This window comes from Python bivittatus, unplaced genomic scaffold (genome assembly GCF_059951505.1).
Source record: "Python bivittatus isolate LINGU-HERP-01145 unplaced genomic scaffold, Pbiv_v1 ctg000320_np1212, whole genome shotgun sequence".
Lineage (NCBI taxonomy): Eukaryota > Metazoa > Chordata > Lepidosauria > Squamata > Pythonidae > Python > Python bivittatus.
In genome coordinates, this window is record NW_028277052.1 from 11,534,856 (window position 1) to 11,550,047 (window position 15,192).

General features: G+C 41.2%; 1 protein-coding gene across 2 annotated transcripts in view; it reads left to right on the forward strand.

The window, feature by feature from the left end:
- Nucleotides 1-15,192, forward strand: part of ROBO4 (roundabout guidance receptor 4) — a 50,033-nt gene that overhangs the window by 6,882 nt on the left and 27,959 nt on the right. For both annotated transcript variants that reach the window (XM_088139098.1, XM_088139097.1), the window contains exons 3-13: nucleotides 1,297-1,454; nucleotides 1,960-2,080; nucleotides 2,519-2,649; nucleotides 3,868-4,087; nucleotides 4,634-4,755; nucleotides 5,138-5,309; nucleotides 5,781-5,978; nucleotides 6,377-6,419; nucleotides 6,792-6,931; nucleotides 7,843-8,178; nucleotides 11,560-11,673. In XM_088139098.1, coding sequence (XP_087995224.1) covers nucleotides 1,297-1,454; nucleotides 1,960-2,080; nucleotides 2,519-2,649; nucleotides 3,868-4,087; nucleotides 4,634-4,755; nucleotides 5,138-5,309; nucleotides 5,781-5,978; nucleotides 6,377-6,419; nucleotides 6,792-6,931; nucleotides 7,843-8,178; nucleotides 11,560-11,673 — 1,755 coding nt within the window. The remainder of the gene's footprint in view (nucleotides 1-1,296; nucleotides 1,455-1,959; nucleotides 2,081-2,518; nucleotides 2,650-3,867; nucleotides 4,088-4,633; nucleotides 4,756-5,137; nucleotides 5,310-5,780; nucleotides 5,979-6,376; nucleotides 6,420-6,791; nucleotides 6,932-7,842; nucleotides 8,179-11,559; nucleotides 11,674-15,192) is intronic.

Here is a 15,192-nt window from a genome sequence, read left to right on the forward strand (position 1 = left end):
TGCAAAAACTTTTGCCTGACACCTTGAAGAGCTGTTCCTAACCCTTCAGCTTCCCAGGATGCTCTTTAGAAATCCACCTTACTCTTTTTTTCCCTGAACACCAGTGTGCTCTTCCAAACAAAATGCTGAACTGAAGCCCTCTGTTATTTTCTAAAAATACCTATGAGATTTTTGAGGTGGGGGGGCAAAGGCATACCTGAACATAAAGATGATGCTGGAAATTCCTGCTTTGCTTTTTGAAATACTAGCTTCCCATTTAACTTGTCTTTTAATTAAAATAATTTCATAAACTTCCTGCTGCAGCAATCTAAAAATATCTAGGAAGAATCACATCCTAAGGTAGGAACTCTGCATGTAAGCATTTGACTCATCTCCTGGAGTTTTGATTGTATCACAAAAGATTCACATCCTCCAGGAGGAACAAATGCAGGAAACGGGCAAAACTGAAAAGACTGAACGGCAAAGAATAAAGAGTTCCCTGTTTTTCCTCTCTGCAGGGTTTTGCTTTCAGATTGCCTTCCCAGTTCAGCCTGTCAAGGCAATTACTATCTTTAAGGGAGCAACTAAAGCATTTCCCTATCAACAGCTACACGAGCTCTTATTTCATTGCCACAGGATGTTGTGGGGATGACCTCTAGCTAGATGGTCTTTTTAAAGTGTTAATTGAAAGGAATTTATCTCTCCAGAAAGGCTCACCTCAATGTTAAGGACAAAGTCAGTTAATGGCATCTGAACTGTGCTAAGCCATGGCTTGATAAACAAGCTATAATAGCCTGGGATACACAAATGCCAAGCCATGAACCATGGTTTCCAAAATTTCTGGGTTCACATATTTCACAGTAGCTTACTCAACAAGATATGGTCAGTACAAACCATGATTAATTTTTATATGTAAATCCAAGCACTCTCTACATACAGTAGGTCTGTCAAATGTATAAAAACCTCAAGATCTACTATCTAGAGACAGGTAGGAACTATTTCCCCTGAGAATTAAAACAGGATGACTCTGTGCTATGGAACTGGTTTTTGGTACCAAAATAACCTTGTGATAGTTGATAATTTTGCCATTTAGCTCACTGGATGCTATCATTCTCTGTGGCATCAATCGCTACTGATGAGACACAATTCTAACATCCAATAATAGTCTTGGAAGGCTATTTCACTGTTCCAGTTACTTGGTCGCTGATGTTAAAATTGTTATTCTTCTATGAGTTTCTGAGAATGTACTAAAAATGGGGTGGAAGGTGAAAATCCTCCTATCAAAGATTGTTTCTGAATGTTTATGTTTCTATGTAGCCCTAGAAGAGGAGTTCCGACTTCATCCCAGTGACTTGATGGTGATAACTGGGCAACAGTGGTTGTTGGAATGTGTGCCTCCACTGGGACATCCTGAACCCACCATCTCATGGAAGAAGAATGGAGTACCCATAAATGCAGAAAATGGTCATTATGAGGTAGCCATACTAGTATCTACCCATTATTTTAGGCAGCATCCAGGTTTAGGTAACTTAGAGAAGACAAATTAGTAGTGATTAACAGTCTCAATTACAGTAGACCTATAGAAATCAATGGGATTTAAGTGGCTGCATTAACACATCAGGTGTAATATCAACACAAGTTAACAAAACAACACAGCTTTGTTTATGTAATAAGCTATGCCCAACAAATTATAATTATGGTTTAAGACAATAGCCTGGTTCACATAACATGTTAAGACAAAGACAATTTTTGGAGAGGCTGCAGAGGTAACTCTGGAGATTGTCCACCCTTAACTTAAAGATCATGCTCCTCTAATTTTGAAAATATAGAGAGATATTGCTAAATCATTTTTGAAGAATAATAAACTTTCCTCCTCCATGACAGAGAAAAATGGGGAGGTTCTTCTCTTCAGTTGTCCAGCAAGGTCATTGTCTCCTCTGGCATTCCAACCTTTTCTTTTTTTTTTCTCCATTTCTGCAGCTCTCCACAGAAAAACTTCTGGTAGCCCATGCTCTAAAGAGTGATACAGGAGCATATATTTGTCTGGCTGCCAATCAAGCAGGAGAGCAAGTGAGCAGAGCAGCCATGGTCACTGTCTTGGGTAAGAAAGTCCAGAATGATTAGAGTTCACCTAGGCTTTGTTTTGCACTTACTGAATGATGACTTACCTCCCCAGTTAATTCCTCTACAGCAGGGATAGGCAGAAACAGATTCTCTTAAGGGTGAGCTGTTAGAAGCCGCATAATGAGTGGGACTGTGGGGGGATATTCTCTTTCCAACAGCCTGTGGCCTGAGGAAGGGGAGGATAGAGAGAGAGCTGTTACAAAAGCTGGGGCAGGGGGAAGGTGTTGAAATTAGGTAATGGGCCATATGAAACTAGATTAAAGGCCTCCTGTTGTCCTAGGGTGTCTACTATCCCCTAGAATAAGGCCAGGTCACATCCAAATGCAAGGGGAGCATTGGTGTCACCATACTTCAAGTACTTTAAAGTTGAGGTTCACCACATATATATGTTTTGGGTTTCTTTTCTGGCCTTTAGATCCAATAGATACCAGGCAGAGGGAATTGGACAGGCCAAAAGATGTCCCAAAGGAGCTGATGGATATCAGAGTTTGTCTAGTAAATGTGACTGTTGTCCCCTCTGCTCCAGCAGCCCATCTGTACTGGAAGGTGAGTTAGAAATGACAAAGGGTGACTTGAGAAAGTGGTAATAGATCAAAATCCAGATATTGTTGATGGTCATCACAAATGAGCTAGAGCAGCCTTCTGCAACCTGGGTGCCTTCCAGATGTGTGGACTTCAACTCCCAAAATTCTTAGCAATGGTCATACAGGTTATGGGATTCAGGGAATTGAAATCCATATATCTGGAATACTCCCACTTTGGGGAAGACTGAACTATAGGGCTTTCATCCCTCTTGAAGGTAACATTAGGAGACCATATGTAGGTAAATTAGGAAATGTATGGCAAGGAGTTAGGTTATGATTAAAATGACTTAATTAACATATCAGTTTCTATAGATAAAATGATCTCCAACTAATTTTTGGTTGGTGGGTACATTTAGAGTAACAATAAACCAATGGCAGGGTCCAGTCATGATTGGGCTGTAAATGGTCAGAGGATTAGAAATGAGAAGCGGAGCAATAACTCCAAAGAAGAGTGATGCAGCCCAAGGCAGACAAACATAATAAATAAATAATTCTAAAGCAGTATCTAAAAATCAGGAGGCAAAGACACACACACACACACACACACAGAGAGAGAGAGAGAGAGAGAGAGAGAGAGAGAGAGAGAGAGAGGTCTTGGATTCACAGGAATCAAGTTTCAAAAAGAATGAAATTCAGAAAAAGAGCTTCTTGGCTGGATAGGAGCCTTCCCAATCAGATGTATTATTCATCCACTTCAGGGACCAGTTAGAACCCCAAACAGTCACAATAATTGTAATCCTAATTCTGCAAATCCTCATGGCTCTTGCTTGCAACAGTTCACTTTATATTGTCAATCTCACTTTCCTTTTTAAAGTGTTCCTCATGATGATTGTTGATTTCAAAAGAGTTTAGAAATATTGTATTTCACTTATTGAATCTGGCATTTTTCAGCTTGGCTGTCTGCATGTGTCAACAAGCACTGGCCCAAAATTGAATTTTACATTCAGAACTTTGGCCCAACATTCCAAATGCTTCAGAATTTAAAACTAGGATGAAGATTCTGGTTTATTTCTAGATGGTCCCCATTTTGGTCCCATCATTTCTTGCTCCACAGAGGCAAGCCCATTTTCTTCTTACTCAGAAGGAAAGCAAACACATACCACCCTAACAATATGCCTGATTTCTAAGAACTAAACTTACGCACTAAAGCACATTTCCAATCTACTGTGTTGCCCTGAAGGTTACCCCCACTTCCCAGCACATAGACGCTTACATGGTGTTCTACCGTTCTCTGCTGCCTACAAAAGCGCACTGGGCCGAGTGGAATGTCCCCAGAGACCAGCAGACTATTATTCCAGGGCTTGAGAGAGGTTACAAGTATGAGTTCAAGGTGCGACCATATTTGGGGAAGATCCATGGCCTAGACAGCAATATGAGACAGCTGCGCATCCCCGAGGAAGGTACAAAAGCTTATGCTGGTCTTTGACTGTAATAAAGATTTGATTGATTGATTGATTGATTGATTGATCGATTGATCGTCTCCATTTTTTTTTTTTGGACCCATATTGTTCATTTCATAGCTTCAGGGAAACCTTTTTTGGTGTAAAACTGTGCTAACCTTTTGGAAACGAATCAGATCCCACAGTTCAAAGCTGTGGGGTCATCATCCTCTTTCTTCTCGTTTTCTGTCTCCTGTTCTTTTTTTTTCTCTCCTGTTTTCATTTTGTTGCGTTTTTCTTCAGGTGACCTTGAGTTGGATGTAAGAGCTTTTTTTGGTGGGGGTGGGGGAGGTTCTTATTCTTATGGGCAAAGTTGATACAAAATGCCTTTGCCTTAACCTCTGGATCTTGATCTATTGGAGAAGCATTGGGTGGTTGAGGAGACAAGGGGTGTTAGAACAGACAGGAAGTGATGGATGGAAGAGTCCTGTGTTCCCAAGCAGCTTAGGGAATGGGTGGTCTGGCTGCTGCTAAATATTTTCAGCTAGTCCTGTCTCTTTTCCTCAGTGCCAAGTGCTGCTCCACAAATCACCAGTATCACTGTGTCCCAAGGTAGGAATAGCACTGTGATCATCCACTGGGAGCCACCTCCACTGGACGCACACAATGGCATCATTAAGGGTTACCAGGTATGGAGTTTAGTTATTGAATACCAATATCTGTCGTGTTGCTTCGTTTCTTTTTGCTTTGCTCACTTTGCTCTGTGCATATTATTCATAATGATATTATCTTTTAAGTGTTTTGCTAAGTAATACATATGCTTGTTATTCTAGCTTGGCTTCTATGTGCTAAGAGGAAAGGAACTTGGGGTACTCCAGAAGCTGGTGAACTGCAACTTCCTGAATCTCTCAGTATGGGTCAGACTGGATGGAGCTGCTGGACCCTTTGTTTCAGCAACTTTTGGTCTCCCAGAGATTTAAGAATCATGTTGTACTTCTGCTTTGCAGAAAATACCCTGCTTTGTGTGATACAGAAGAACTACCTTTGTTTCTTGTCCCCCCACCCCCCCAGGTCTGGTTCCTTGGCAATGAAACTCACCAGGGATTTAACAAGACAATAGATGGAGATACCCATAGTCTGGAAACAATAGGACTCCCAAGTGGGCAAAAATACTGTGTGAAGGTAGCAGCAATCAATGGAGCAGGTGTTGGAGTATCTAGCAATCCTGTATGTGGTACTGCAGGTCAGAACTGGCTGTTTTATTATTCCTTGAGACATACATAACTGCATTTCAGACATTGTCTCCTTGCCCTTTTCTTGTTTTACAGTAGTGTCTATGCAGTGGGCACCCTTTTAGTGGCAGAGGCCACATTTTAATATTTTGGTGCAATGGCAGATGTGATGCTAGTGTGAAATACGCCAGCTATCTCTTGCTTTAGGTGAGAATTTTCTTTTTTCTTTGGACTTTGGAGGACATTTTAAAAAAAAATTTAACTGATGTTAAGCTCCTCTAATCCACCATTACCTACACTGGCATCAGTTCTCCAGTGTCATCAGTATATTTCCAGCTATGCCAGCTGCTTCCAACCAGAGTGTTCTTGCATGTGTATGAGCTCCTAATATTCAGCATGTATGTTGAGAGTACCAGAGCCCACATTCTTCTGTACATTTTAAGTGTTACCTAGCTCCATCACCTGAACTTATTTCATTCCAGACCCCATGGTGGGGAAGATGACAAAGACTTCAGACTTTCTCTCGGCTAACTACATGCTGGAAGTAGTGCGCCAACCTGTCTTCATTGCCAGCGTGGGTTCAGCGCTCTGGATCATGCTGATGGTGCTGGCAGTTTACGTCTGCCAGCAACAAGCCAGGCAATTTGGTGGAGGAGGACGACAGTATGCCCTTGGAGAAGGTAAGGGAGGCTGCACTTTGGCTGTGTTCACAGAGGTCGGTCAAAGACTTAGCATTTCTGTAGGTGCCTTTGGAACCATAGAGGGGGAAAAATGCCTTTTAGAAGCATTGGAGGATTATCTGCAATGGGGAGGCTGGCATACAAAGAAAAGATTAAATGTCCCACCAATGCTGATGGTTTTCTGGCATTCCTTGAATAAGCAGCACTTTCTGCATAAGAGGTGCCACTGGAGGAAATATATGGTTGGTCTGCAGATAAAATGTTGTTTATTCCTAAAAAGAGGCCTTATTCTGAAGAGCAGAGAGTGCTGTTGTCAGCCATGACACACACATCATAAACAGACTGTTAATGAGAACAATGGAACCACAGCCTCTTACTATACACTTTCTTCTTCTCAGGTTTGTACAGGAATGCAAGTGATGATACCATCATCAAACATAGGTAAGGGATAGGGATTCAGGATGTTTGTTTCTTCTGAGTATTTATTTTCAGGGCTAAATGTCAAGGAATGCATGAGAGCAATCAAGAGGAAGGGCTGAAATGAGTTACTGTCAGCACCGTTTATCAAGTGACTGTCCTATTTATAGTAAAATCAGTGTTTAATTTTTGTGCCTCTTTCTTCTCCCAAGCTATGCAATGTGCTGGACTGTTCTCTTTTTTGGATAGGAAGCCTTGTTTCCATCTGTCTCTTATTTCAGTAACAGACTGATCTGGTATTAGGTTATTTTTCTTTGGCTGTGCAAGAACTAATTCTCACAGCTATCATCCAGAACCATGTCAGTGCAGTTATGTGTCTTCTCCCCTTGACTACAGGGTAGACTCCAGTGATTCTCCTTGGCTTTCAAATACATGGAAATCCACATCTGGATCCAAGAATTGCAGCACCAGCAGCAGCCTCAGTAGCCAACTTCTGTGGATGGAATCCAAAGACAGCCAAGAATTCCACAAATCTAGTACACATTTTTTTTTCTTCATCATTCATGGCCAAGTTGAAAGTCTTGATTCTATCTTTATTATATTGCTCCACCATTTAAATAAGCTTCTGAGGTAGTTTATGGAACTCCAGATAAAATCAAAGAACACGCACACTACATTCAAGAAAAGTAGTATAAAGCCATTAACAGATTTAGTGTGCAAGGCAATTACCTTTTCTGGTAGTTGGGTAATACTTTTCCACAACATTCCATGCAGAAGTTGTCCTACTGAAATTGGATCTAGAGCAGGGTTGGGGAGCTAAACCCTGCACAAGGCCTGGGCTTCTCTCCAGCATACCCCTATGGGCTGGATGCTGCCATGGGGTGGGAAAAGCATCTTCCTCTGTGTTATTTCTGCATAGTCCCTCAAAGTGGAGGAGGGAGAACCTTTCCCCACAAAGGAGGTAGAAGAGGTGGGACATGATCATTCTGTGACTCTTGCACACAGCACCTTCCTAGTAAAAATGAAGGAATTTGAAGTATATGGTTTTTGAGAAAATAAGGCTTCTGCCTGCTTATATGGAGCAAATATATTTTAATGGGCCTTATCAACCCTGCAAATTAGTAGTTCACTACCTGTAATGGTATGTGGGAAAGACCCTGGGAGACAGGGCCAAGAGATGCTGCCTAGGGAATGGTCAGATAAGAGAATGCATAGCCTGCAACTGGATACTGGGTGGGGCTATAAAGGATATGGGGGGAGAGATGCACTTTCAGACTTGCAAAGTTCTGCTAATGTAGCTTTACAATAAAGTAGAATTAGCTCATCCAGTCATGTTTCCTGTCTGGTATACCCAGTAAGGCTGACACTTCCTCTACTGTAGGGTTTTGACTATAAAGCCAGAAAATCACATGCAATTATTTTTCCTTTTGTGCCTTCATCCCCACAGTGGTGTCCTTTGATAGGCAGAGTCAAGGATCACGTATCCAGACTGTTCCTTTGGTGCCTGATAGCAGGAACAGTAGCCTGTATGGAGCTCTCCGCATGGACCTTCCAGCAAAAGACCTCAAGACTTTCTACAGTTCTCTGCCATACCTTTCCAATCCCAATTTACAGAGTATGGAGTTAACCCAAGCTGGTGAGCTCATGCCTCACTACAGCCAGAACCTGAGAACTGATCATGCCAGTGGTCAAGGAAGGGCCCAACAAGGACTATGGAAGGCAGCTGGTTCCTTCTCCCCAAATCTTATTATCAGAGAATCCTGGGCCAAAAATGGCAAAAAGGGTAAGGCAAAGCCTATTCCCAAAATAATTAACACTCTGGTGCAAAATCACAATAAATGGAGCTGTGAAAGCAGAGTTGCTAACAGCTGCATAAGAGTCAGAAATTGAGTAGGGGGCACTTGCCCCAGAATGCAGAGGCTCTTTTTAATGCAGCTAGTAAAGGCATAGGAGTTCTCCCAGAGAAATTGCTTGGCAACCATACCTGAAAGGGAACAAGTAGATTGTGTAACTCAAGTTTTTATCCCCTAATGCAGTGTTTCTCAACCTTGGCAAGGCTGGCTGGGGAATTCTGGAAGTTGAAGTCCACACATCTGAAAGTTGCCAAGGGTGAGAAGCACTGCTCTAACTGAAGGTCCTAGACCCAAGTATTTCCAATCAATGATTTTTTACAAGATGTTTCTACTACACTTCTGGGCAACCTATTGTCAAAGTAAGTTCTGCTCCACCTGTGGTGTGGACTTGTTTCTTTGGAGAGAGGGATTTTTGTGAGGAACTTTAATTATTGCAACTGAGTGTATGAACATGTCTGTTAGGTCAGGTCAAAAGTTTATTTTGACCAGTGTCACACAGTGTCTGACTAGATGCATTCAAAACACAAGAAATGAAAAGACAGAGACATTTCTGTTATTTCTCATTTGCAATGAATATTTAGGATATGTGATTCTGGAGATAATGTGCACTTATCTAAAGCAGTATCTGGCTATTGATAAATCTCTGTCAAAAGCTCCCTTTTAAAGAAATCAAAACTGATGCCCATCACCACCTCTGATAAGCTATAATGATTAAAGCAGTATATACATTCTGCAAATAAAAAAGTGGTCCAAATCTTGCAAGTTCAGGTTCAGGAGATGATCCCAGCTTCTAATCTTGTGGGTATAAGAGAAAAACTTGTCCCTATCCACCTTTTCATGCAATGTATGATTTTATGTATGGTTAACTTCTTTCTAACCTAGAAACCTAATGCTACAATATTTCCTCATAGAAGACCTACTGTAGCCCCAAATGAACTTTAATGGTCCTTTTCTATAACCGATCTGGCTCTATAATATTCCTTTTTGGGGTGCAGTAAGCAGAAATGTCATTCCAACTGCAATCTCATCATAGTATTATAGAAGGCCATTACTATGTTAATTCTCCTCTCAATTTACTTCTTAAGGATTCCTAGAGTGAAATGTGCCAGATTTTTTCACTGAGGCTATGTGTTGGATTGACATCTGTATTTACCTATCCATTGTAGCTCCAAGATCTTTTTTCTGGCCAGTCATTGTTGCCAGCTTAGACTCCATTAGTGTATATCTGAAATTGAGATTTTTTTTCCCTTCAAATGTGCATCACTTTGCATTGCATTGTACTAACCTACCATTTATAATCCTTTGGGAGCTCTTTGCAGTCTTTGTCTTCCTTTTACTACCCCAAATAAGTTGATATCATCAGCAACTTAATTACCTGAACTGCTCAGCTCTAAACAAGTGAAAAAACCTTGGTACCAATACAGATCCTTGTGGGAGGGGTGCCCACACTTTCTACATCTCTCCATTGTGAAAATGAAGTCCTATGATCCGCTTCCTGTCCTTTAACTTTTATGACTTCTCACAATTATGAGTCTGTGAGAAGATATGTCCAACACAAAAAGTCATAGGTGCTTTCACTGATTGTTGCCTCTACCCACAAGATCATGAAAAGAAGAAGGGTGCAGATCTAAATGTCAAGAGAATTCCTACAGGCAGCCGGGAGATGGAAAGAACAGCTCCACTTGGTTGTAGTATCTCTCCCCCTCTTTGCAAGGGGACTTAATTGAATTATCTCCAAAGTTCAGGTACAGATTTAATGCCATGGCTTTTGTGGAATGTAATAGAAAACCTAATTTGCTTGCTGCAGCTGCTAATTGCCAGGAGCAATGCAGAGCGAACCATCCACTCTGTTAAGGACACAGCAAGGGCTGAGCTACTTGGAAATGAACTTGGCAGCTCAAAGAACATTCCTATCTGGGGAGCCTGTCTCAACTTTGGCCTTCACGGGCATCTCTGCATTTAGGTCAGGCCCTTTAGGCATCAGTTGTGGTTTTCTGAATCCAAGGGAGCAAGATTTGTGCACATGTAGGATCCATTAAGGTGTATGCCTTACTCAGGAACATGCATTTATTTACTTGTTTGTACAGAAACAATTCCCCATTTCTCATGCTCAGAGTCTCTATAGGTCTTTGTTGGGACATTGAAATGCATACCATCTGACATTTTGAAGGAATGTGTTTGTAAGAGCTGGCTAGGCTGCCCATCTATTACACTTCACTGAAGTCTTTTTTCCCATCTGTTGTGGACTGTATGCATTTTGACTGAAGTAGCACATGCCCCTCTCGCTGAAAAGTGCTGACTGTCACAAAGTGTGAACCCCAAATCTTCAGATTCATAGGCAGCAGCTTCATCTGATCCATCAGACTTATGACTTGGAGTATCTTCCTGGACAAAAAATAACCTCAGGTTCTGGAACATCCTAGGTTGGCCAATGGTTGATCATGGAAGGCAGCAGATATAAAGGATTTCTAGATGCTAATTCTGGAAATCCCAATGTTTGTTCCAGTTCTAGTTGGTCTGGGCCTAGGACTTGTTCCTTTGGCTAGAAGATTATAATTATCCTTCATAAACTTCCTTCATTACTGTTACAACAGTTCAAAATATATTTTAGTAGTTATGAAAGGGCCCAGCAGGTGATAATATCTGGCCAACCTTGCCCAGGGATGGAGGTGCAGAAGGGTCAGACCTGGTTAGTATTTGAATAGAATTCCACCAAGGAATGTTAGAGCTGTAGGCTGGATCTGGAAGTCAGTAAAACACCCTGGAAGAAAGCAATGAGAAACCTTTCATTACTGTTGCCTAGAAAACTGGATGGAACTCATTAGCAGTTGAGCTGAACTTGAGGGAGACTTTCCTTTTTTTTTAGTTACATAATTGGATGTCCCAGGTTGACAAGTGGCCCATAAAAACCTTGAGTGCATGCCCAGAGATCTCAAAGGTTCTCATCAAACTGTCATTTTAAATGACAGAAAGGGAAAATAGGCTAATTCTATTGATAATATTTAATATGAATTCACTGGAATATCTATCATCTATCTATCTATCTATCTATCTATCTATCTATCTATCTATCTATCTATCTATCTATCTATCTTCTTTCTTTTTTAATGTGCCACTCAATGGCCAAGTGTGATCCTTGGCTTAGATAAAGTAGCATACTCTGGGATATTGCATGAAATGGTAATCAGTGTACTCCAGAGTGCTTTAGTACTGAAGAGCACATTTGCTCAAATATCTTTGCAAAGTTATAACAGCATGAATTCAGGTTGGTCTGACATGCCCATACCACCATTAAAATCTTTCTCTTACAGAGTTGCAACAGGCGCACAGCACACCCATGTCCCCATCTGGATTCTCAGCAGACTGGAGCAACTGTAGCAGCCCAAGCAGTGCTGTCAGTTCTGGAAAGCATCAAAGAGTCCATGGTAGGAGAAGAAACTGTTGCTTCAGAGTTTGGGCCAAAGAAACAATCAGTTGTAGATAATTTTGTTAGACTGGAATCCAGTATTTGATTTCTAAGACATTGCCATTCAAGTCGAATGGTCATGATTTGTCTGACCTGATCTCAGTCGGATGGATGGGTAAACAGAGTCCTCTTCCTGCATTATACATGGGAAGAAGCAACATGGACATGATGGGGACTGAGGACAACGCATTTAATGTGGTCCTTGGCTCACACAATTTCTCTCTGCTCCTTAGGGACGTAATCAGGTATAATAGCCTCTTGGTTCTTCCAGGTGAGATCTCTTTAAACACATAAATCCAAATAGCTGTAATTTCAGCTGGCTATGCTGAGTTACTGTCATCTTTGTGCTCACACGCAATTACTTATCCCTATCTATCATCCATTTCCCCCTTCCTATCTGCTAAAAGAATGGTAACATTTTTAATATCACAAGCCTAGTTGTGGTGGAAAATAAGAGAGAGGAGATGCAGTTGGTATTTCCCTAACCAATCTGCTCAAAGAGAAAATATGACATGCCCTTAATATTGTCTTTAATATTTCATTTTCACATACGCCTTCTGGAAAAATGGAAGGAAATTTGTATTCCAGATGCAAGCATGTTATTGTGGAAAGGACTACTTTTCACATCTTTTCAGAGGGAAGTTACTCAGAGACAAGGCCAATACAATGAGCAATGTTTCTGGTTGGTGCAACAGAATCATTTAGGGAACCAAAATGCAGATTGAAATCCAGCTATCTGCCAGATGTTTTCCCTAAATTTGGTGGTACAGTTTTCCAGCTTAAAAAAAGGGTTTAAAAAAAGCCCCTTGATATTGCAAGATGACGTACCACAATGTATATGTTATAATAATGAACTTTATTTCTAGTTACCCGGTAACTGATGTTAGTTTTAACAACATTCAATAATGCATTGTTCTAGAAAATTGGTGTGTGCGCGTGTATGTGTGTGCATGGATAAGAAAATGCATATACGCATATTTTAAAATACAACTTAAAAAAAAAACTTCTCACACTGATGTAATCATGGGACAAACCAAATTTAAGTGGGAAAAATAAGAAATTGTAACAAAACTCATATTTGGCATATTTTTGTTTTTCCTCCTCTCATCCCTGCCTTTAGTGCCTTGCAACCTGATCTAAAATTCTGGAAGTATACAAAACTGTTGGCTAGTCCAGGTAAAGATAGAGGTTAATGGTAATTTGGTAGACTTTTAAAATAGTGCCATCTCGTAAGCATTCTTCTTACTGGGCTAATTTCTGATCTCATTCATCTCTCTCCGCATTCCAGTAGAGAGCAGCAGAGCATCGTTCGATATCCAGTGAAACTTAAGCTTTTCCCCCAAATTATTTACCTATTTTAAATAGGAGGGTCATCTTAGATTTAATTGGAAATACTTTAATAGAAAAGGATCAGATGGCTTTTTCCTCTTTAATCCTTCTTTTGGGTGGGGAGGTGGGAGAAATCATTTTAAACTCAGATTCATCAAACGTTTTTATTTATTCTGGTGCCCTATGTGTTTTTAGGCCCTTGTATCACGATGTGATTTTGCCTGTAGAAAAGCTGCTTTTTCTCTTGCGATGTATCTTCTACCATCCCACCGATTCGGCAGTCTGTGGCTGCCATTTTGTAGACCAATATCATTGCAATCTTTGAACCTTGGCACAGGGTAGGATTCAGGCCAGTTGATGCCCTAAGCATAGCCCCAGCAAAGCCCTCAGCCCTTCCATTGCTTAACTGACCAATAAGACTCAATAAATGCTAAAACTGAAGTTGAGCATGGCAGTGAAAGAGTTAAGGGCCTGATGACTAAGGGGAAAATCTCTGTGGTGCCTCCCTTTCTTGGTGCCCTAAGCATGTGTTTATTTTGCTTAATGGTTAATTCAGGACTGCCACAGACAACTTTTCTCTTTCTCTCTAAGTCTTTGGCAGTATGTGTGAGAGGACATGAAAGTGGTTTCTGTTTCTCTACCTCATTCTCAGATTTTCTTTGGGTTGTGTTTTTGTGCTAGTTTTATTGTTGCAAGGTGATCAAGGGCTTCCTTCCTTCCTTCCTTCCTTCCTTCCTTCCTTCCTTCCTTCCTTCCTTCCTTCCTTCCTTCCTTCCTTCCTTCCTCATCTGTCCATTGCCTCCCTTGCTACCCTCTGCTATCCAATTAGAAAAAGTCTCCATAAAAGAAGCCCATTTAATGAAAGTGGAGAAAGTCAGGATGGCTGAAGAATGCTAAGTAGTTAATTGTGCAGTGAACATCAAGACATCTACCTACATCCCTCAAGCAGCTTATAAATAAGTGCCAATGACTTGTAGACCATCCATGAGAATCAGTTCTCCAAAAGTTCTAGGCAGGCAGGCAGGCTCTCCTTTTCTACCCACATCAAAAAAAAATGATCAAGAAGCAAAAATGCCAAAGAATTGTTCAACAGAACTAAATGCAAAGCCTGTATGCTCTGACAGAGCCAAGATCTCTTCCCTTTGAATGTTTGCTGAACTGTGGTGTTTAAATACTAGCCCGATTCTCAGTAGTTCAGCTTTAAAGAGCTCTAAAGCTGAAGATAAGACTATTAGATAGTATTTGAACAGTGTGTTTATATAGTCTGCTGTGGTGGTAAATATATGCTACTCCTTGTGTACTTCTGTGCTTTGCTGCCATTGCTTTATTATGGGATTCTCATTGCCAGATGAGCCTCTAGCTCAGTGTTGTCCAAAGTTGGCCACTTTTAGATGAGTGGACTTGAACTCCCAGAATTCCCCAGCCAGCCATGCTGGCTGGGGAATTCTGGGAGTTGAAGTCCACTCATCTAAAAGTGGCCAACTTTGGACAACACTGCTCTAGCTGACAAGTTGGCTCTCCAGCCAAGATGCCGTTCTGAAGCCCTCTCAAATGCAGCAGCATCACTACTGATGAGGATTCTCCTTGTAAGCGACGTGCAAAGCCTCTGCCACACCTTCCCCAAGTGCCCTGTGTCCATGTATCCTTCTCAGTTATTCATGAGGTAGCATCTGCAAGGAACAGCCAGTCTGGCTAAATTGGACATTCTGGGAGAAAGGTATGGAATGATGTGACTCATGAAAGGGTTTCACAAGGGGTCATGATGGTGGTGGTGGTTTGTATTGTGTGTGCTGTTAGAGTGCTCAAATGCCCTGATGAAAGGCCAGTTTATATCTGCAGGAAAATCAAGCAACACTGTAAAGCTTTCGCTGTACTTTACTACTTCAGGTTGCAGGCAGTGTGGTGTAATGGTTAAAGTGCTAGAGTAGGAATGGGGAGACCCAGATTCCCACATTAGGCATGGAAGCCAACTAGGTGACTTTGGGCTAGTCACTCTCCCTTAGCCATAGACTGGAAAGTGAAATCTATCTATCTATCTATCTATCTATCTATCTATCTATCTATCTATCTATCTATCTATCTATCTATCACTACCTACTTGCCTACCTACCTACCTATCTCCTGGAAGAAGACAATGGCAAATCCAAAT